The sequence below is a fragment of the Erythrolamprus reginae genome, chromosome 1, assembly GCF_031021105.1.
Source record: "Erythrolamprus reginae isolate rEryReg1 chromosome 1, rEryReg1.hap1, whole genome shotgun sequence".
Lineage (NCBI taxonomy): Eukaryota > Metazoa > Chordata > Lepidosauria > Squamata > Dipsadidae > Erythrolamprus > Erythrolamprus reginae.
In genome coordinates, this window is record NC_091950.1 from 32444195 (window position 1) to 32467866 (window position 23672).

A 23672-nucleotide genomic window follows, 5' to 3' on the forward strand; every position below is an offset into this window, starting at 1 on the left:
TGCTAGTCTGGAGTGGGGTTTGCTCTCATTTTATATTCTAGTGGCTAGAGAACACACTCAGCTAGAGAATACATTTGAAATCACCAACAACGTCTTCAAAGGAATCAAATTCACAAAGGAAAAAGAAAAGGAAAAGATGCTACCCTTCCTGGATATCCTTATCAGCAGAGACTGATAAGATGGCAAATTAGAAACACAAGTCTACTGAAAAACCACCCACACCAACCAAGTGCTCCACGCCTGACTACTCAACCCTATATAGCACAACCAACACAAGCTGTAAGAAGGCTAACAATGCCATATGTCAAAAACGCCTCAGAAACTAGTAACAGACCTTTACAACCACACAGCATCAGCACAGCCCACAAACCAACTAAAACCCTCCAAAACATCCTAATTAAAGACTTGGCAGTCTCAAAAGATTTATATCATACCCATCTATAGAACTGGTAGTAATTTGGCAGTCTGGGTCAATGGAACCGGCAGAGACCTAGGCCTGCCACACCCCCAAGCTGGTTTTCTTAGCACCACTATAGTTGCCGCCATCTTGTTTTTTTTGCTTCTGTGCATGCACAGCAACTGTATTCTTAACACTGTGCATGCCCATGTGTGCACAGCGCATCCCTGAGTGAACTGGCAGTGAAGAAGTATAGAATAGAATAGAATAGAATAGAACAGAACAGAATATAATTCTTTATTGGCCAAGTGTGATTGGACACACAAGGAATTTGTCTTTGGTACATATGCTCTCAGTGCACATAAAAGAAAAGATACATTTGTCAAGAATCACAGTACAACCCCTAATGATTGTCATAGGGGTTACAGTTACTGCAAGCAGAACACACCCATGAAAACCATGAGAACAGACTTAACCACAGTTCCAAACTGTCACTTTTCTAGGCCAAACCAAGTCCTGCCAACAAGGATGAGTTAAGCTGCTAGAATATAAAATAAGAGCAAACCCTAGTTCAAATTAGCACTGATGATGTTACCTGGTTTGGGTAATGAAACTACAAGGAAACAACCATGCTTGGAGAGTACCATGAATAAACTCTAGTTTGTATCGTAGTTAGTCATCCAACCATTTAGTCCAGGTGAAAAATAATCCTTTAAAACAGGGTCCCCAAAGTTGGCAACTTTAGGACTTCTGGGACTCCAACTCCACAAGTTGAAGTCCACAAGTCTAAAAGTTGCCAAGTTTGAAGACTTCTGCTTTAACAATTCCTAGGATTCATCAAGGAATGAAACAGAGTGGAAATCACTATACTTTCCTGCAACACTTCTCTCCTGACAATGTTTAGCTTCCTTTATTCCACCTGTATAATAATTTTCATTGGGAGAGTCTTTGGATTGCAGATACTGTTAAATAATTATGAGTTTAGAAAACACATAAATACATTTTCTTTCCAGCTCTTATTTACATTTCAAATTATTATCCCCATATCTTAACAAATGGTATTCTAAAATTTCTAATTTTGTTCTTTTTAGATTTTCCTTAAAGCAAAACATGTAAAATTATTTATGTAATTTTGCATTTGTTGTGCTTGGTAAGAGGCAGGAAATATACAATTATAAGGTCATTTGGGATATGTTACAAGGGTGGAAAAACAAGAACAATAATGGTGTTAGCATAATAGCAGCTAGAATTCAGCTTATCTTTCCACATTATCAAATATTCAAAAGCTGTATATTTTATTGTTGATGGAAAAAGATTGACAGTGTGCAACTTATATAGGGAAGTTATTTTTTTAATATCTATACCTCTCCTCTTTCAAGGAACAGAGTAATACAGTAAATATAATAATGAACCCATTTTTATCCTAGAAAAGGACTAAAAAAGTAGACATCATAACGACTGATTGAAGGGCATCCAGTAAATTATATTTCCATATTAGAACAAGATGTCTCCATGAACCAAACTACAAGATACAGTATATTCCTCAAAGAGAGACATTAGCATATGTGGAAAAATTCAACAATATTGTAGATGGGGAATATTTGAAATAGGAACACTGGGATACTATAGATCAGCAAGAGTTCCAAATATCCAGAAGGACTTCAGAATGCTTAGCAGATACTGAAAGCAAGTTGGCTGCTGCAAGGAACAGCAGAAGAGAAAAAGAAAACCTAGGGGATATATAACAAGGAGACAGTTAATATATTAAAAACAAACACTATTTTGTTTCAGCTTTTATTTTTTAGTGTTTTATAAGGGTATTTCTATTATCCTTGGTGAGTGAGGATTTGAACAGAGAACCTTGTCAAGGCCATCAACTTATTTGATGCTTGTTCATCCAAAAGAAACAAAGAGAACTTATGGAATCTTATCCTACAGAAATATTTTTATGTTTGGTTGGTTGGTTGGTTTCTCTAACATGTATGAGATATAAGTATAAACATGAATATTAATATGGTAAATACAGGGTACAACTAAATGGGGGGGGGGAGGATGGTAGGTATGCTAGGGCGTTTATGCATGCCCCTAACAGACCTCTAAGGAATGGGGTGAGGTCCATGGCAATGTTCCCTTTAATTTTTTTCCGGTGTGGGCGGAAAAGTATAGTGTCTGAGCGGCAGTCCCCTTGGGACTGGGCGGCATAAAAAAAAAAGTTAAGTAAGTAAGTAAATAAATAAATCCCTTCTTTTTTATTAAAAGAAATTAATAATTCAAAAAATCAAAATCCATTACTATTAAAACTAAAACAACCAGCAAAACCAAAAACATAACTATTAATAAAAACAGGTGAGGGCTGGGGTTTTATTTCTCTGTTATTATTTAAGTGCTTTTACCATATGCTTTAAATCAAGAGTCACTTCTCTCTCTGTTTCTCTCTCTTAGTTTTAATAGTAATGGATTTTGGGGTTTTTTTAATTATTAATTTCTTTTAATAAAAATAGAAGGGATTGATTGATTGATTGATTGATTTATCTATGTATCTATGTATCTACCTACCTACCTACCTACCTATCTACCTACCTACCTATCTACCTATCTACCTATCTACCTATCTACCTATCTACCTATCTATCTATCTATCTATCTATCTATCTATTTACAGGGGACTGCCGCTCAGACACTATACTTTTCCACCCACACCGAAAAAAAATTAGAGCAGGAGTATGAGCCTTGATCTTATTCCCAGCCAGATAACATTCCAAATGGAGGGACACAGCAGAAAAGTCTCTTCTCTTAAGCAGATGAGATCCAAAATAGGAGCAAATGGGACTATCCAATCCAAGAATCCAAGATCCTAATAGCGGGGAAGCTCTTTGGTGAAATAAAATTGCCTCAGAATTGTTTCCAAAATATATGTCCTGGCAGTTTGAAAGAGTTTGATGACTTGGCTCTGTCAATTCCCATGGGCCTCATAGAATGGGTCAGAACACTGGGGGTGGGTGGGGGGGTTAGTGCCTTGAAACCCCCCCATCCCTTCCTTTTGATCTTAATATTTTTATTTTCAGCTGGCTCCTTTGATTGATGTGTTTTTATGGTTTTTATGTTATAGTTGTGCATCTCCCAAAGTCACTCTGAGATGGGATAGGCAGTATGTAAATTTGATAAATAATAAAGAAATAGGTTGGTGATGTGCATGTGGCAACCCTGAGTTGCACATGTGGGCCAACATTTAATTTACACAAAGCTATTTTGAAAGCACTCTTCAGCTTCACTTCATTTCCATTTTATCTTTTTTTCTTTCTGCTCTTACATTCCTTTATTTAAGAGGAATAATCAGTGATTCGCTTCCTGTATAATTTGCCTAGAGAAAATGTAGTCAGTTATTCAAGACGGGCCTCCCTGTGTTTGCTAACACAATTACTTCTCATTTGCTGAGAAACGTTTCATTTTTTGGCATTCTTCTGACTCCAAATTGCGGGGAACTGCATTGAGTGACATTTGCTTTGTCGACTAACTTGGAGGCTTTGAGAGAAGCTATCATTAATGGCTAACCTTCAGTGCTGCAATATTCATATTGTTTGCAATACAGCACCCGGAGCCAAATGGATGGGTTGGCAAGCAAGAATCAACCCCTGATGACTGACAGGAACAGAAAACAAATTCAACAATGGTTAGTTATATACGCGTTTCAGGACAGTAGCACAAGAGGAATGTACGTGGGGAGTAACAGCTCAGAAGTGGTAGTTTTTGGAGAGCCTTTTGTCATCCATGGTCCAGGTTCAAGAATCACTCTGTGGGGAAAGTAGCAAGCAATAGTTATCATGATGGGAAAATAAGAATCGAGGAAAGTGACAGAACTCTCAGTCTGAGCTTCAAAGATCTAAAGAAACTTTTCAGCTTGTAGTTATCACTGTTGGAATTGGCAAGCTTAGTTCTCTGATACTAATGTTCCAGGGGACGGTAAGGCAAGCGGGGTGGTGGTGGTCCATATGATTGAGTTGGAGTAAGAAAGCTAAAAAATGACACCAGGGGACTACGTTATTAAGAATTAAAGATCTTTGGCCAGATAATAATGCAAGAAACATGAAGCCATCTTGTCTAGGAGGATCTGTTGGACAATACAGATTAAATGGTCCTATAAAGGGATGAAAGGTGGCTCGGTTTTAAAATAAAAAATATACCTTCTTGCTTTATATTCAAAACATTCCATGTTGTGCTTCTAGTATTTTCAAATACAGCTAAAAAAATCATATCTTAAACCTCTAGCTTAGAAATGTCTAACCCTTGCAGCATGTTTTGTGAACTTAGTCATGTTACTTTTTATTATTATTTTATTATTCTTAATAAGCTGTTGATTCTCCCTGTTATAGAATAGAATAGAATAGAATGGAATGGAATGGAATAGAATAACAGAGTTGGAAGGGGCCTTGGAGGTCTTCTATTCCAACCCCTTGCTTAGGCAGGAAACCTTATACTAGGTTATCCAACATTTCTTAAAAACTTCCAGTATACACAACTTCTGGAGGCAACTTCTTGACTATCTTAAGAATACGCCTCTTATCTCTGCTGGCAGTAGCACCTGGCGGACACCTGACCTCTTTCAAAACCTCGCTATCCTGTCCTAAATTTACCTTCCTTACAATTGAATCACCAACCAGAAGGTGGCTTCTCTTTTTGGATACCTTGCTGCTGATATGTAATACCTGATTCACACTTTCCCCTTTCCAAAGTAGGTTCTTCATCTCAGATCACAATTCCCTGATTATTTGAGTTATCATTATCACAACTACTTTGACCTGTCGCTTCAGTGTCCCTATGAAGGGCAGCAAGGGCACTATATCTGGTGTCCTGGGACACAGCAAAAGCCTTGAGGTTATGGTTCACAGCTCTCACCCTGCCAGATCCCAGAGTTGGCCATACTGCCCTTCTCCTGCAGGATCTTTGTGGTAGAGTGGGTGGATAGCGCGACAGCTTAATAGAGTGGAATGGCTGAATTGGGCACCTAATTTCTGCTTGAAGAGCACAGATTAGAGATTCTAGATGGGTAATATGTCCATAATTTGCTATATGAGTCCCAGTGACCAGTTAGGTCCCACAAAGTTGGCCTTCTCCAGGTCCCATCAACTAGATAATGTCGTTTGGCAGGACCTAGGGGAAGAGCCTTCTCTGTGGGGGGGCCGGCCCTCTGGAATCAGCTTCCCCCGGAGATTCGCACTGCCCTCACCCTCCTCGCTTTCTGTGTCGCCAGGCTTGGGGCCATTAGACCATAGCCCCTTGGCCAACAAGTGTAGTATGTCTTGCTGTGTGAATGGGAATGTTATTAGAGTTTTTAAAGTTTTTTAGCGATAGCGATAGTATTTTTAGATATGTACATTGTATATTGTTTGATATGTTCTGAGTCGCCCCGAGTCCTCGGAGAGGGGTGGCATACAAATCCAAATAATAATAATAATAATAATAATAATAATAATAATAATAATAATAATTTGTTTACAAAGAGGGCAGTATACAAATTTGAAAAGAGTACTTTTCAATAATAATAATAATAATAATAATAATAATAATAATAATAATAATAATAATAATAATTCTGTCTCCTTTTTGAGTGTTCCACTTGTAAGCCATGAGCAGCTCTTTTCTTTATCCACTTTGCCTTCAATCTTCTCCAAGAACTGGCCATGCAATGCTTGATGATGATGATGATGATGTCAATACAACACAGCAAATGAGATAACTATGCTGGATTTCGTATTTCATCACCAATCGGGCGCTTCCCAAGCATCTAAGACTGCATGATGCAGCGGTGAATTATGTTTGCCGATCCCAGTAAAGTGGCCTTTTGCAATTGACAGATGGAGATTTTGTCAATTCCGATGGTTTTCAAATGTCCACTGAGATCCTTTGGCACTGCGCCCAGCGTGCCAAGTACCACTGGGACCACTTTCACTGGCTTATGCCAGAGTCATTGCAGCTTGATTTTTAGATCTTCGTATTTCACTAATTTCTCTAGCTGCTTCTCCTCAATTCTGCTGTCCCCTGGGATTGCGATGTTGATGATCCATACTTTCTTTTTCTCCACAATCAGGATGTCTGGTGTGTTATGCTTCAGAATTTGACCACTTTTTCAGGCTTATGATCCCACCAATTCTTTGCCACTGGTAAATGGTAGTTCCGGCACAAGTTCCAGTGGATCATCTGTGCCACAGCATCATGTCTATGCTTGTAGTCAGTCTGTGTGATCTCTTTGCAGCAGCTGAGTATGTGATTGATTGTTTCATCTGTTTCTTTACAGAATCTGCACTTTGTTGATTTTTCAATTCTGGCTTTGACAGCATTTGTTCTAATGGCCTGTTCTTGTGCCACCAGTATCAGTCCTTCTGTCTCCTTTTTGAGTGTTCCACTTGTAAGCCATGACCAGGTCTTTTCTTTATCCACTTTGCCTTCAATCTTCTCCAAGAACTGGCCATGCAATACTTTGTTCCGCCAACTGCAATACGACATTGATTTACAGTTTTTCTGTACTGGTCCTTAGTTTGCTTCACCTTGAGAAGCTTCCTATTGTTGACCTCCATCAACGCTGACTCTTTGCTCTCCTTCACATAGTCAGCTAATGCATGCTTCTCTTCTTCCACTGTCTGCTTCACTTGCAAAAGACCTCTGCCGCCTATTTTCCTTGGTAAATTATTATTATTATTATTATTATTATTATTATTATTATTATTGTTGTTGTTATTATTATTTGTTTACAAAGAGGACAGTATACAAATTTGAAAAGAGTACCTCGAAACACATCTGTAAAACAAGTATTAGACTGAACTAAGCCAGTCATTTTGAAATAAAATAAAATCACAATCTCAAGTGCACTAACCCTGAATGTATTATTACTCTTTTTGGTTTATACTTATATGATTCGCGTGCCATTAGGCATGTGGGCCGCTACCTTTCTCCTTTGTTCTTCCACTCCCACTCTCAGCCAGCAGTTCCACCCCCAGCTTCTGTGAAGTTAAAATGTAATGTTATGTGCTCCATTTCAGGAGGCTGGGAAATGATAATGAGATCTTCCACTAGCTTGGTTGAGTCCAGCTACCATTTGATTCCTTGCCTAAAAGTAGGGTTGGGCACCCTTTCAAAGATGGGAGAGTATACTTAATTTTGGGAAGGACAAGGATGGAATAAACATGCCAAAGGATGGGACTATATTGTGTACACAGATTGATTGTACTTTTTTTCCTTGCTTTGTGAGAGGAATTAGAGGAGGAGGAAAGAGAGGAGAAGGAGGAGGAAAAAGAGGAGGAGGAAGAAGAAATAGTAGTAGTAAATAGTAGTAGTAGTAATAGTAGTAGTAGTAGTAGTAGTAGTAGTAGTCATCCTCTGGGAGAGGGAGAGGGAGGTTGCTCACTTCTTAAAAAGGCTCTGTAAATAGGTATTCTATGTGACTGCACCAGAAGCCTTTCCTCTGACGTGTCCTCTACTGTTTCATTCTAAAAATTATTATTTACCACTAGAAAAACATTTGTACTAGCATGCACTTAAATGTCTCCCAACCCCATTCTTCGTTCCTTTTGTGGCATTTCTTTGACTGTAATTATAGTTGTATTCTTTAAAGTGAATTGATTGCTTTGAGGGAAGATGATAACACATTGAAGTAAGCAACTAATCATATACTGGTACATTAATCCACTTATCTTAGAACACATTCAGAAAGGATTTGAATCTATGACCCCCAAATGGAGAGATTGCAGTACTGCGGAAGAGATGATAGGAGGCAATATTTGGCTAACACCTGCTTTGCAGCAGTGAATTCACATAAACTCGGGTGATAGTGTGAAAAGTTGACTGAAATAATTCAAATGAAATGCTAAATGAAAGCAGGATTTTGCTAAGTGTTTACAACCCAGTTGTGAATTTGAGCTTTTCAATCTGTCACTATAGAGCATGAATCAGAGCATTAATGTCCTGAAAAATAAAGTCTTAATTGCACATAGAAGTGACACAAACTAAGGTGAGTCATTCTGAAAGCAAGATAGCTGCTTGTTTTGGAAGGGAAAAAGAAACCCTGTAAGTTCAAAGTTCTTTTGCAAACCCAAGGATTGCCATGGGATTCTTCAGTTGTTTGAACAGGTAAGTATTACATTACAGGACTATTACTGTTGTGGTTAGCTCTGCCCCTGCTCCTGCCCCAAGGACTGTGGATGTGGGGGAGACATCCACATGCTGCAGGCCTGTTTTGCCCCCGGTGGAATCTGATGATGAAGGCTCCTCTGACCAAGAAGACATGAGTGACAGGGAGGAGGAGAATGGGGCAGACAGCTCAGAAGGAGATCAATTATCTAGTTCCTCCTTGGATTCAGAACAAGAGTTAATGATACAGCCACGCATGCGGAGAGCGATGCATAGGTAACAACAAATGAGAGATTATTATCAAAGAAAATGAGGCCACCTGTGGTTGGGTGGGGCTGTGGTAATTAGTGAGGCTGCTATAAAGAGCAGCCTGTGGGTTTGGCCATTGTGGAGGATTATCTGATCGTTGTGTTTCCTGACTGCTTTACTGACTTTGACTTTTTGTGTGCTGATTTTTCCCCACTTTGGAACTAAACCAGAGCAAAGTGTGTTTCACTTTGTGAAAGAAGAAGGACTGTGAATTGCCTCACAGCTGCAAGCTAAGTATCACAGAACTGATAAGGGACGTGTACAAATTACCAGTTTGTTTGGAGACGAGTGCTCTTGGCTATACCAAAAGAGGGCTTGGTTTAAGTGAATTTTCATTATAAAGAACATTGTTTTGAATTTTCAAATGTGTGTGTGTCTGAAATTTGTACCTGTGAATTTTTGGGAGGATTCTACCAGAGAGCCCGACAGAACAATTACAAAGGACAGATTTAACTAACTGGGATGTGTCAAGAAATTGAAGAAAATGTGGTTCTTGAAGGGATACTGTATCTTTCAAAGATGCTTTCTCAAATGACAATTGGAATGGTTCTTTTTTTCACCTTGAGCAGGAGGAAGAAGATTCTTTGCTTCTCCTCCAAGAAGCTTCATCAATTACGACAGGATGGTTAATGGATGTAAGGACAGGTACTGACAGGATGGTGGTGTTGGTGGGAGAAATGGAAGGACTGTCTCTCAGAGAACTGTTGTGGCCACTTGGGAATTTATCTGTGCCCTCATGATCACCCGAAGCAGAGTTCAAATGGTAGTGGGATCTTTTTGGAACCGCTGAAAGGACTGCATTGCAGATGGGAGATAGGTTTTCAAATCCTCCTCCTCTGTTGAGGGAGGGTTGCTCAATTCCAACATAGACTGACTCTTTTATCCCACTTTCAAACCAATGATGCTCTCTAGCTATCTCTCTAATCCTTTTGAAGAAAGACACCTTTGAGATAACTAAGACCTGGATGATTGAGATTCTACATATATACAGTGGTACTTCTACCTAAGAATGCTCTCTACATGGAGCTACCTTTGAAAAGTGTTTGGAAACTCCAGATCGTGCAGAACATGGCCGCGAGAGCCATCATGGGGCTTCCCAGATTCGCCCACGTATCTACAACACTCCGTGGCCTGCATTGGCTGCGGATCAGTTTCCGGTCACAATTCAAAGTGTTGGTCATGACCTTTAAAGTCCTACATGGCATTGGACCAGAGTACCTCCAGAACCGCCTGCTACCGCACGAATCCCAGTGGCCGATATGGTCCCACAGAGTTGGCCTTCTCCGGGTCCCTTCGACTAAACAATGTCATCTGGCGGGCCCCAGGGGAAGAGCCTTCTCTGTGGCAGCCCCGGCCCTTTGGAATCAATTCCCCCCGGAGATTAGAACTGCTCCCACCCTCCTTGTCTTCCGTAAACTACTTAAGACCCACCTATACGGCCAGGCATGGGGGATTTGAGACACCTTTCCCCCAGGCTTATTATAATTTATGTTTGGTATGTATGTGCTGTTTGGTTTTTAATTATGATAGGGTTTTTAGTTTTTTTTTAATATTAGATTTGTGCCAGTATAATATTGTTTTTATCGTTGTTGTGAGCCGCCCCGAGTCTTTGGAGAGGGGCAGCATACAAATCTAATAAATTATTATTATTATTATTATTATTATTATTATTATTATTATTATTATTATTATTATGTGTACGTGGGTGTGTGAGCTCGTGAGCATGCACCCGTGTGTGGTTTTTGAATTTCAGCCGAGCACAAATTCATTTCCATATGCCACTTTTTGGAAGAAGGTCCCTAAGCACACCACTCAAAAGCCAGATGGGGCCCTCAGCCTAGAAAATATTATACATCCCATCTGTAAAACAAATGGGATGGCCTATCATGAGTATCAGCATCAAAAGCCTCGTCTCAAAAGTTATTTTCCCCTGGGCATGGATTCCTCCCTTCTTATGCCACCAGGAATGCCTTTCTAAGATCAGAGAGAAAAAACTGGAGCATGTTGGAAGACTGCTTGGCATAGATGCTTGAAGACAGCTCTCAGGGGCCCAAAGAGATATTGTTAAATATCCTGTTACGTGGGTTTCAAGATTGTCACTGTGTCTTTCTTTTCTAGCAAAGAAAACCAGTGAGAAAAAGTGTTCACGGATCTCTTTAGTCAGTCTTTTACCTCCCAATTATTTCCCCAGACACTGCAAACATCAGCTCTATATTTTTTGAATTGTTTGATCAAGTGGGAAACTTGGATTCCGAGCACTTAATGACGCCTCCTCTCCTCTACAGTGGAGTCAACAATCTCAAAATTGGGGCTCCACTGGGCAATCAAATCAACCACATAGGTGCAATGTGTGTGAGCCATATTTTTTAAACGATGGGGGTTTGCCCAGTAGTGCCCAACATTTTGATATCATTCAACCCTGTTCTGCAATTTGTGAATGCTTCTAATAAAGAATATTATTACCAAATAATAATATGACTACTGCTCATCTGTCTGGAACCTATACCACATCTCAGACATCAACACCCTTGAAAATGTCCAAAGATATTTCACCAGAAGAGCCCTTCACTCCTCCACTCGAAACAGAATATCCTACGAAAATAGACTAACAATCCTGGGCCTAGAAAGCCTAGAACTACGGCGCCTAAAACACGATTTGAGTATTACCCACAAGATCATATGCTGCAATGTCCTACCAGTCAATGACTACTTCAGCTTTAACCGCAACAACACAAGAGCATACAACAGATTCAAACTTAATACGAACCGCTCCAAACTTGACTGTAAAAAATATGATTTCAACAATCGAGTTATCGAAGCGTGGAACTCATTATCGGCTCAATTGTGTCAACCCCTAACCCCCAACATTTCTCCCTTAGACTCTTCACGATTGACCTCTCCAGGTTCCTAAGAGGCCAGTAAGGGGCGTACATAAGTGCACTGGTGTGCCTTTCGTCCCCTGTCCAATTGTCTTTCCTTTTTCTCACTTTTCATATATATTTTCTTTCTTTCATATAACCTCTCCTCTAAGTTCACTTTACCCTTATATATATTACTACATGTCTATTTTTCTTCCTATGTATTTGTGTATTGGGCAAATAAATAAATAAATAAATAAATAAATAAATAAATAAAATAAAATAAATTTCCCCTGAAAGCTAAATGGGTAACTTTGGGCTGATCTCTTTCGCTCTCTCTTAGTTAAAAAAATAAATTGTAATAAAAGTGGGATAGAAACTACAGGCTCTGTGACAGCACACTTATTAGAATGCAGTAGTGAGGGTACTTCTGCATGTTCGATCCATCATGACCCCATAGATGACATTCCTCCAGGCCTTCCTGTTCTATACCAGCCCCTGGAGTCCATTTAATCTCACGCCTACTGCTTCAGTGACTCCATCTAGCCATCTCATTCTCTATTGTCCCTTTCTTCTTCTGTCCTCAATCTTTCCCAGCATTAGGCTCTTCTTCTCCAGTGAGCCCTTCCTTCTCAGTAGGTGTTGCCTATGTGACACTCTTGCACACTTTTCCCTCTCCTTTCCTTTCCCTTCCCTTATTTTCCCACTATTTATTTTATATTTTATATTATAAACTAATAAAAAATTAAAATTCTTGTGCTACAGAATATAATTGAATAATTCAACATACCGAGAACAAAAACAGCATCAAAAAGCATCCCAAAAAGGATATTAGAAGCAACTCCAAAATAAAAAAGCAACCTATCTTACTCTTACCTCTTCCAACCACTATTCTCCCAATATAACTTCTTCCTGTTTCTTCCTTTTCTTATCTTATCTTCTACTCTTTCTTTCTTTCTTTCTTTCTTTCTTTCTTTCTTTCTTTCTACCATAATACTCTTAATATAATTTCTACCTCTTTCTTCCTTTTCTTATCTTATCTTCTACTCTTTCAATATGAAATTGATTAATTGAGTACTAAATGACTGACTGACTAATTAATTAAACATTGAATGATTATCAATTGATATTTTGAATGGCCTGATTGATCATATGATTGGTTAAATATTATTAATTAATTATACACTGATTAATGAACTATCTTGTAGATGACCCTCACTCTGTCAAGGACCTTGGAGTAATCATATCTAGTGCCAGATCCCAATGTAACAACATTGCCAAAAAGGTACTGAAAGTTGTTAATCAAATCTTGCGTAGCTTCTTCCCTGGCAATATTAAACTGCTAACTAGAGCATACAAAACATTTGCTAGACCAATTCTCGAATACAGCTCACCTGTCTGGAACCCGCACTGTATATCAGACATTAATGCAATTGAGAGAGTCCAGAAATATTTCACAAGAAGAGTCCTCCACTCCTTTGCTTGCAACAAAATTATTCCACCAAACTTGAAATTTTGGGCTTAGAACACCTAGAGCTACGTCACCTTCGATCCGATCTAAATGTAGTTCATAAAGCCATCTGCCACAATGTCCTACCTATCAAAATGAATACTTCAGCTTCAACCACAACAATACACAAGCACACATAGATTCAAACACAATTTAAACCGCTCAAAACTCTACTGCAGAAAATACGAGCTCTACTGCAGAAAATACGAGCTCTACTGCAGAAAATACGAGCAACAGAGTGCTCAATGCCTGGAATGCACTACCTGACCCTGTAGTTTCTTCCCCAAACCCCAAAAACCTTGCTCTCGCCACAGAGTGCTCAATGCCTGGAATGCACTACCTGACCCTGTAGTTTCTTCCCCAAACCCCAAAAACCTTGCTCTCACCCCATTACTAAGAGGTCGGTAAGGGACGTGCATAAGTGCACCATTGTGCCTACCGTTCCTGTCCTGCTGTCCAAATTTACCTGTACCTTCTTAGGTTTTGTTTATGTTTATATCAATTCCTGCTATCTTGTACATGTTTTGACAAACAAAGTAACAAGCAAAGAAATAAAATAATATAAAGAAAGAGCTCGGGCTTGTGTGCAGCAGCAGTTCCAGAGGGCCTGAACAGAATTATAATCTGGTCTTTGCAAAAAGACAGGTTTTCTAATCAAGGTGGAGGGAAAAAATAGTAAGTTTAGAAACATAGAAACATAGAAACATAGAAGACTGACGGCAGAAAAAGACCCCATGGTCCATCTAGTCTGCCCTTTTACTATTTCCTGTATTTTATCTTACAATGGATATATGTTTATCCCAGGCATGTTTAAATTCGGTTACTGTGGATTTACCAACCACGTCTGCTGGAAGTTTGTTCCAAGGATCTACTACTCTTTCAGTAAAATAATACTTTCTCATGTTGCCTTTGATCTTTCCCCCAACTAACTTCAGATTGTGTCCCCTTGTTCTTGTGTTCACTTTCCTGTTATAAACACTTCCCTCCTGAACCCTATTTAACCCTTTAACATATTTAAATGTTTCGATCATGTCCCCCCTTTTCCTTCTGTCTTCCAGACTATACAGATTGAGTTCATTAAGTCTTTCCTGATACGTTTTATACTTCAGACCTTCCACCATTCTTGTAGCCCGTCTTTGGACCCGTTCAATTTTGTCAATATCTTTTTGTAGGTGAGGTCTCCAGAACTGAACACAGTACTCCAAATGTGGTCTCACCAGCGCTCTATATAAGGGGATCACAATGTCCCTCTTCCTGCTTGTTATACCTCTAGCTATGCAGCCAAGCATCCTACTTGCCTTTCCTACTGCCCGACCACACTGCTCACCCATTTTGAGACTGTCAGAAATCACTACCCCTAAATCCTTCTCTTCTGAAGTTTTTGCTAACACAGAACTGCCAATGCAATACTCAGATTTAGGATTCCTTTTCCCCAAGTGCATTATTTTACATTTGGAAACATTAAACTGCAGTTTCCATTGCTTTGACCATTTATCTAGTAACGCTAAATCATTTACCATATTACAGACCCCTCCAGGAATATCAACCCTATTGCACACTTTAGAGTCATCGGCAAATAGGCAAACCTTCCCTACCAAACCTTCCCCTATGTTACTCACAAACATATTAAAAAGAATAGGACCCAGAACAGACCCTTGTGGCACACCGCTTGTAACCTGTCTCTGCTCAGAATACTCGCCATTAACAATAACTCTCTGATGTCTATGCTTCAGCCAGCTTGAAATCCACTGAACTATCCAGGGATTAAGTCCAATCTTCACTAATTTATCTATCAGCTCTTTATGTGGAACCGTATCAAAGGCTTTGCTGAAGTCCAGATAGGCAATATCCACGGCACCACCTTGATCCAACACCTTTGTGACATAGTCAAAGAACTCAATGAGATTAGTCTGACACGATTTGCCTTCAGTAAAGCCATGCTGATTTGGGTCCAATAAGTTATTGTTTTTTAGATGCTGATTTATCCTCTTTTTGAGTAGAGTCTCCATCATTTTAACTACAACTGATGTCAAGCTAAGTTTATAATTTAGTTCCCAACTGCATTGAAAATATTAGGACTTAAGGATCTGATGAATTCCTTTTAAATATAATGGATATGAACAATTGTGTTTGAGATCAACATTCTTCTCAGTTTTTATTTATTTACATCAAGCACCAGTTCTAAGCAGAAGATTGGAAAATTAAAATTGCAACTGATGTTTCTTTAAGTAGTAAAGCCTTTAAGATTGTTCTACTTACTCATTTACATTAGCAGTATTGAAAAGAGGGAGGTTAAATTAAAAAGCAAATTCTCTCTAATCGCCCATATTTTCACTATTCATACTCAAGAGGGATATTAAGCCAAGTTCTTCTGTTCCTGGAATAAACCAACGAAGGACAAGCTTTCTAATCTTGTATTATCAAGAAATACACTACCTTAAAAGGAACTCATATTTTTTTCCCCTTTTGGGTCAGATTTCCTGCAGTAAATCTAAAGAAATATAATGTGGGAAAGAAATTATGTAAAGTTACTCAGGAGTTTGTAACTCCAGAAATTGAAACAAAGGACCAGATTTGGTGTAGAGAGAAGCTAAGAAAAGCAAGACTGAATTCTGAAATGGGGCAAAACTTGGGATTATGAGAAAAATAGTTCCAGAAACACAAGACAAAATTCTTCCTATGTTTGGGTAATTGGGTAGTGGCCTAGAAGGTCCGCTGATTGTTTTATTCTAAGCCGTCTTTCCTATTAGTCACATCAACCAGAGCAGGATAAATACAGCGTGCCTACCATCCTTGTCCAATTGCTCCCTCTTATCACTACCCATCTTATGTATACAAAAAAGGTTATATCCAGTGATGGGCTCCTATGGGTATGATCAGGTACGCAGAACTGGTAGAAAAAAATTGAATTTTTTTCTTTTTTTCCCTTCTGGGCTTTGGGTATGTTTTTTCTATTGCAGTAAATGAGATTGAATGTGTATAATTTTAGAAGAGCTGTGCATGTGCCTGTGCGTGTGTATATACACATATAGTTTATATAGTAGATAGTGTATATTTTTGTGTGCCTGTGTGTAATATGTATGTACACATATAACATATATTCATAGAACTAAATAGCATGTTTTGGATGTTCAGCAATAGTAAATAGATAGGGAAATTGTATCTCTTTGAGGAGAGGAGAGGCCAGGCACCCTAACCCAAACCCTTGATGTGGGTGATGTCAAGTTGGCCACGTGTAAGCCAGTCACATGACCTTTAAGCCAACCCATCACATGGCTGCCAAGCCGCACCCACGAAATAAGCCACGCCCACAGTGTGATAGTAAAACAATTTGCAGCCCTTCACTGGTTATATCTATGAATATTACAAATATGTACTTGACAAATAAAATAAAAATAAATAAATCTTGTGTTTTCCACTAAGGAACTCCACATTAAATAGAGATGCAAGATGGGGGAAGAGTTAAAACATACTGCTTCAACAAAGAAGCATAATTCATCCATCCCTTTCACATTCTGATAAGTTCCCTTGGGGAGAAAGTGTATACCCACACAACCATGGAATATGGCTGCTTCTTTGTGTGTGTGTCCCCCATATTGTTTTAAGATTCTTGATTATTAACCACTTGCAAAAAGTCTCATTTTCGAGAATTAACTTGATAAATTATTGCTGGAATCTGCTGTTACCTAATTTAGAAAATCACTTGTTTAATGTATGCAGGCAGATTGCCTCCTGTGCGTGACAACTGAAATAATACCATTATTGTTAAACAAAGAGGAAAAACAACAAAAATTGAATGAGAAATGTACAACGGAATTAGCTATTTCAGCTGTTGTAGAATGCAGTGGCACAGAAATAGCAATGAAAAATAAACTTAACAATAAAATATTCTCCAAGTATGCTGGGGAAGAGGTCTGGCAAAAATTGATGGAAAGGAGAGAAAATATGCTAACTTTGGGAAGAGTAATGCAGTGTTACATTAGACAGGCAGTTTATCAACCTTATCATTATTATCATTATCATTATCATTATCATTATTATTAATTAGATTTATATGCCGCCCTTCTCTGAGGACTCAGGGCGGCTTACAACAGTAGGCTGTAGTAGGTCAACATCAATGTGTCCAGTTTGTATTTATCAGTGATCTCTTTTTTCCCTATGTGAAGACAGAAGATTTAACCTTCTCTGGTTATTTGGCACTAGATCAATTCTCACATAGTTTCTTGGAGATTTCAGAAATGGAACTCCCGAATGATATCTATCAGGTCCTTCAGGGCTATCACCTGTAATGTGTTTCAATCTGGAGACTTACCCCAGGGGTGGGCTGCTGCCAATTCAGACCAGTTCGGGCGAACCAGTAGTGTCCTTCTTTCTGGCTCAGCTGATAAGTACGACACAGCTGATTTCTGTGCCTCTGCTGTTCTGCTTAAAGGGGCTGCCTTGTTTGTTTGTTTGTTTGTTTTGTCAAGTACGTATTGGTGGTATACAAAGATATAACAATATTTATATACATGATACTAGTAAAAGAGAAACATTAGGACAGGGGACGGAAGGCATACTGGTGCACTTATGCATGCCTTAGAACAGTGTTTTTCAACCAGTGTGCCGTGGCACACTAGTGTGCCGCAAGACATGGTCAGGTGTGCCGCGAAGCTCAGAGAAAGAAAACAAGAGAGAGAGAAAGAAAGCAAGAGAGAGAAAGAGAAAGCAAGCAAGAGAGAAAGAAAACAAGAGAGAAAGCAAGCAAGAGAGAGAAAGCAAGAAAGAAAGAGCGAAAGAGAACAAGAGAGAAAGAAAGCAAGAGAGAGCAAGAGAGAGAAAGAAAGAAAGAGAGAGAAAGAGGGAGGGAAGGTGGGAGAGAGAAAGACATAAAGGGGGGTAGGGAGGGAGAGAGAAAGAGAGCAAAAAAGAGGAAAGAAGGAAGAGAGAAAGAAAGAGGGATGGAGAGAGAAAAAAAGGAAGGGAGAGAAAGAGGGAGAGAGAAATAGAGCAAAATAGAGGAAGAGAGAGAATTTTTTTGTCCAATATTTTTTTAGCCGCCCCCCCCCCCTCAATGTGCCCCATGGTTTTGTAAATGTAAAAAATGTGCCGCGGCTCAAAAAAGGTTGAAAATCACTGCCTTAGAAGGTAAGCAGCTGAGCTTCAAATTGCTCTATTTTGAACGCTGTGCACAAGCACATTAGGCACATGTGCGTATGATCACCAAACCGGTTGTTAAACCGGTTGCAGCCCACCACTGACTTAACCTCTTTATGGTACCAAAGTGCTTCCTAATCACCTTTTAATTTACCTAAATTCACCTTTATTTACCTTTATTCACCTTTTTTATTTACCTTTATTTATCTACCTCTACCCCAGGAGTTCCCAACCTTTTTTTAGCCATGCCCCACCTAAGAATCTCTAAAACTCTGACCCCCCCCCCCGCCATGATATATAATTCTTATTATTCAAAAAGTGAACTCCTACTCTTAACCTAAAAAACCCCATTTAAACAAGTTTCCAATTGCCCCCATTAAAAATCAAATTGCCCCCCTGTGGGGCATGGACTCCACATTGGGGACCACTGCTCTACACACTTAATTTCTTTATTTTTTTGAACAAAAATTATTCGTTTTCAAATATATTTTAAAATAAACAAATACATACCGAAAAGAGACAAAGGAAAACAACAACTACCCCCCAAAAAATTGTGATATCAGCAAATATTCAGTATTTCTGCATTGCTACATGAGATATGTCATGAAATCCTATAATAATATACAGTACATATTAATTAATTACAGTAATATTTGTATTATTTCATACAATCACAAAGTCCCTATTCAAATCATTCATATTTACATATTTATACCCACTTAATTTCATTTGAGCATAGAACCACATAATTTCCTTTGGGAAGAACTCTGAAATGAAGTAAGAGTTGAAAAGCCATGTATGTTCCCTATCACTTCTTACCGAGTCCCTTGGAATTGGGCGGCACAAATGTTGAAACAAGCAAATAAATAAATAAATTACTGTCTCATCATACTCTACAAGCACCACAGTCATCCCAACTCCTTTTTGTTCCTTTTAGCTTCCGCTCCAAGCCTACATTCCTTTCTAACTTATTTTCTGAACTATGTGCAATATCCTCTTGGCTATATCATAACGCTTATGGTGCTATTAAACACGTAAGTAGTGGGGGATGATTGAGAACCAAAATTGTTTTCAATGTGTTGAGAACTGATTGAGAACCAAAATTGTTTTCAATGTGTTAGAGTGCACGATGTAATGTGGAACTGAAAATTAATATAATCAAAGATAATAAGGAAAATGGAATAACCAACTGAAAATTTTGATCTGGACAGGATAGATGAAGTAGATGAATTTGTGTAAAATGTTTTTTTTTAATAGTAATGTAGAAGGAGAAATTTTAAAATATGGAAATGTTATATGGAAATGAAAATTGGGTTTGTTACCACAAACATAAAAGTAAATTGGATGCAGTGGGAATGGGATACTTAACAAGTGTGTGTGGTAAAACAAGAATAAATTGGGTTAAGAATAAATGTTTAATCAATAAATATGAATTGTATAAGGGAATAAGGGACAGTGCAAAAGATACATTTAGCAGTTTTCCATATAGACAGAATTAAGGACAGTATAGCAAAACAAATGAAAAAAAGAATGAATACAACAATATAAACTGAGAAAGTCAAGATTGAATAAATTCATAGGCTCCTTAAAAAAGGAGGGAGAATTTTAGTGAACAAAAACAACAACGACAACAAAAATGTAAGAAACAGTGTATGGTCATAATACACATGATACTTCTGTATTTGAACATTTTCCTTTGCCTTCTAAGGCAGAGAATTAACCTCTAGGCTACACCCTGGCATATTGAAGGAGCATCACAGCTTCCTTTTTGCCTCTCGGCCTAATCCAGGGCCATTTCCAAGGCAGTTAATTTATTCATAGCTGGCAAACTATGTTCTGTATGTGTCACATGTTTTTGCTGAATTTGAAAATTAAGGGAGACTAGGATAGATCTATTTCGGCCTTGTTCTGGCCTCATCAGCTAGCCATGCCCTCACTGGGACTTGAACTTGCAGCCTTTGCCTTGTAAGGCAGGGAATTAACCTCTAGGCTACAGTATCCAATCCCTTCAGCTCTGTACCAGGGAAGGGCTACATGTTTTCTGTGTCGAATATATATTATGCTGGTCTTTTCCTGTGTAAAGTTGATAGACTCTTGGCAATGTTTCGACAAGGTCCCATTCATCATCTTCGGGCTGTTGTCTTTGGCTTTGTGCTCGTCCAAGTACAAAATCGAAGACAACAGCTTGATGATAATGAGTGGGACCTCGTCAAAATGTTGCTAAGAGTCTATCAACCTTACATGGGAAAAGACCCATGTATATGTATATGTATATGCATATGTATATGTACACACACACACACATACATGCATGCATACATGCATGCATACATACATGCATACATACATGCATAAAGGCATATATATAAAGTCTGCAAGTTCAAATCCCAGTGTGAGAGTATGGCTAGCTGATGAGGCCAAAATAAGGCTGAAATAGATCTATCCTAATCTCCCTTAATTTTCAAATTCAGCGAAAACATGTGACACACACACACACACACACACACATATATATATTTGTTTTTGTAGATTTCCATGGGTATATGTATGTAGATTGTTCTGAATTCGGGTTTTACCCCATGTAATATTTTGAGTGTCTATGCGACGTTTCGGTGAAATCACATTCACCACCATCAGGCTGAAGTTGTTAGCTTCATGCTGCTTTGAATATAGTTTTATATATTCAACTTCAATATATATATATATATATCTTCCTAGGAATTATATAATTATATAAACTAGGAATTACCTGCTTTAATTTTGCACATTAACAATATTTAAAAAACACTAACAGGAGGGACAATTTATCAGACTAGAGTAGGAATCCAAGATGCCCCAACCTCTCCCATCAAGGTTTGGAAGGCTGGAAGTCAGACTTTGGGACTTATGTTCCCAAGCCCTCTCTCTTTCTCTCTCGCTCTCTTTTGCAAAAGGAAAACTCTGATTTCTCCCCTTACCACTGTACTTGATTACACGAATGGTTGCGTCTCCATCTCCAAAAATAGTGACCGGGGTCAACCGAACTTCATAAGCCTCAGGCTTGATGAGTTCTGTCAAGTTGTAGGTTATTAATTCTCCTTTCTGGATCTTCCCATTCACAGTAATTTCCTGCTCCCACCAGCGTTGCTGCCCAGCCTAGAAGAAGACACAGGAAAAAAGAAGTTGGTAATTTTGGGGGGGGTGACACATGCCATCATGCAAACTCCTAGGATGACATATGCAACAATAAATGGGCAAACATAAATACATTGGTACATCTACATAAGAACTTTATTCATTCCGTGACCAGGTCCTTAAGTAGAAAAGTTTGTAAGTAGAAGCCATTTTTCCCACAGCCATCAATGTAAAAGCAAATAATGCGTGCAAACCCATTTGGAAAGAAATAAAAGCTCGGAATTTGGGTGGGAGGAAGAGGAGGAAGGAGAGGAGAAGGACAGTTGCTGCCCAGAGTGAAGGGAGCATTTCTTTTCTCTGGGCACTGGCAGAGGTTTATTCCCTCTCCAAGCGCCCAGAGAAAGGAAAATGCTTCGTTCGCTCTGGATTGCGAAAGCCACTGAAAGGCTCCTCTGGCAGCCCAGAAAAGCCCGAGATAGCCTGGATTAAAGGGGGAATGGCAGGAAACTGGCCAGGCCTTTGTGCCGCTCTCAAATTTCCTGGGAAATTTTTCCGGGCTCGGGTTCTTAAGTAAAAAATGGTTCTTAAGAAGAGGCAAAAAAAATCTTGAACACCCGGTTCTTATCTAGAAAAGTTCTTAAGTAGAGGCGTTCTTAAATAGAGGTACTGCTGTATAGCCATAATTATGAATTCTCACTAGATTTTGGTGAACTAATTTTTGAGAATGAATATAAGACCACTGAATGATTTTTTTTTGCCCTTTTATTTTCTTTTCTTTTTCTCAGTCAGGGACAAGAATATCTGATCTGAACCAGAGCACCATTGATTGGTGTTGAACATGTATAGGAAAGGTTGAATTAAATATAAGAAGATCAACAAGAGCCACAACATGTTATTGTTTCGGGAAACACAACTTTGAAATAAATGGGGCCCAAACAAATACGTTTAGAAATAGTTATCTTTGTAAGTATAGTAACTTCACATACAAACATATTTTCTGGTTTACAGTTTTTGATCTTTCTCATGCTCTATATTCCTTCTTTTATACTGTTCAATCTGACCTGAATTGTTCTCCTTATTTCCAACCTTATTACAAATAGAAACATAAACATTGATTCGGGACAGCAGTTTCTTTGTTCTATCAATGTTACTAGTAAATAAATGTGAGACAAGCCATTCAATATTTTTCATATATTTTAAGCATTCTTGGCAGTTTTTGTCTTTCAGTGATGGAATGTTTTCTTCAAGTCTGATATAGGAAGAACACCAATGTAACTTATTATTATAGATTTGCCAATAATGAAAGAAATGGCTGTGTGTGTACTTTTTTTTAAAGAAATAAACTCATTCAGCAACTGCTTTGTTCCATGTTAATTTGTACAAGGAACCAAAGTGCAAGCCAGACAAAACAATTCCATTTGTCAGAGTCCATAAAATCTTTCCACTCCATATCTTTCAGTTGGCAGGATCACTCTATAATTTTAAACAGACATATTCTCCCTATCCTATATAGATACTACATCTCAAATTTCATTGTTTAAATTATGCAAAATACGACATATTGGAGATATTCTTGTTCAAGATGAGCCATGGTGGCGTAGTGGTTTGAGTGCAGTACTGCAGGCGACTTCTGCTGACTGCCGGCTGCCAGCAATTTGGCAGTTCAAATCTCATCCAGCTCAAGGTTGACTCAGCCTCCTATCTTTCCAAGGTCAATATAATGAGGAGCCAAATTATGCTAACTCTGTAACCTGCTTAGAAAGGGCTGTGAAGCACTGTGAAACACTGTATAAGTCTAAATGCTAAGTGTTAAAAAGTAAATGAGGCATTTCTAAATTGTTGACAAGATTTCCATTGGCCTTTTTTCTATACTTGCTTTCTTTAGCATGGCAGTTTCAGATATTTTAGAAACATAGAAACATAGAAGATTGACGGCAGAAAAAGACCCCATGGTCTATCTAGTCTGCCCTTATACTATTTCCTGTATTTTATTTTAGGATGGATGTATGTTTATCCCAGGCATGTTTAAATTCATTTACTGTGGATTTACCAACCACGTCTGCTGGAAGTTTGTTCCAAGGATCTACTACTCTTTCAGAAAAATAATATTTTCTCATGTTGCTTCTGATCTTTCCCCAACTAACCTCAGATTGTGCCCCCTTGTTCTTGTGTCCACTTTCCTATTTGAAAACACTTCCCTCCTGAACCTTATTTAACCCTTTAACAT

The 23672-nt window shown here is 38.6% G+C and overlaps 1 protein-coding gene across 1 annotated transcript in view; it reads right to left on the reverse strand.

The window, feature by feature from the left end:
• MDGA2 (MAM domain containing glycosylphosphatidylinositol anchor 2) overlaps positions 1-23672 on the reverse strand; it is a 574798-nt gene that overhangs the window by 35643 nt on the left and 515483 nt on the right. The window contains exon 11 of the mRNA XM_070738239.1: positions 21289-21466. Within this exon, the coding sequence (XP_070594340.1) occupies positions 21289-21466 (178 nt within the window). The remainder of the gene's footprint in view (positions 1-21288; positions 21467-23672) is intronic.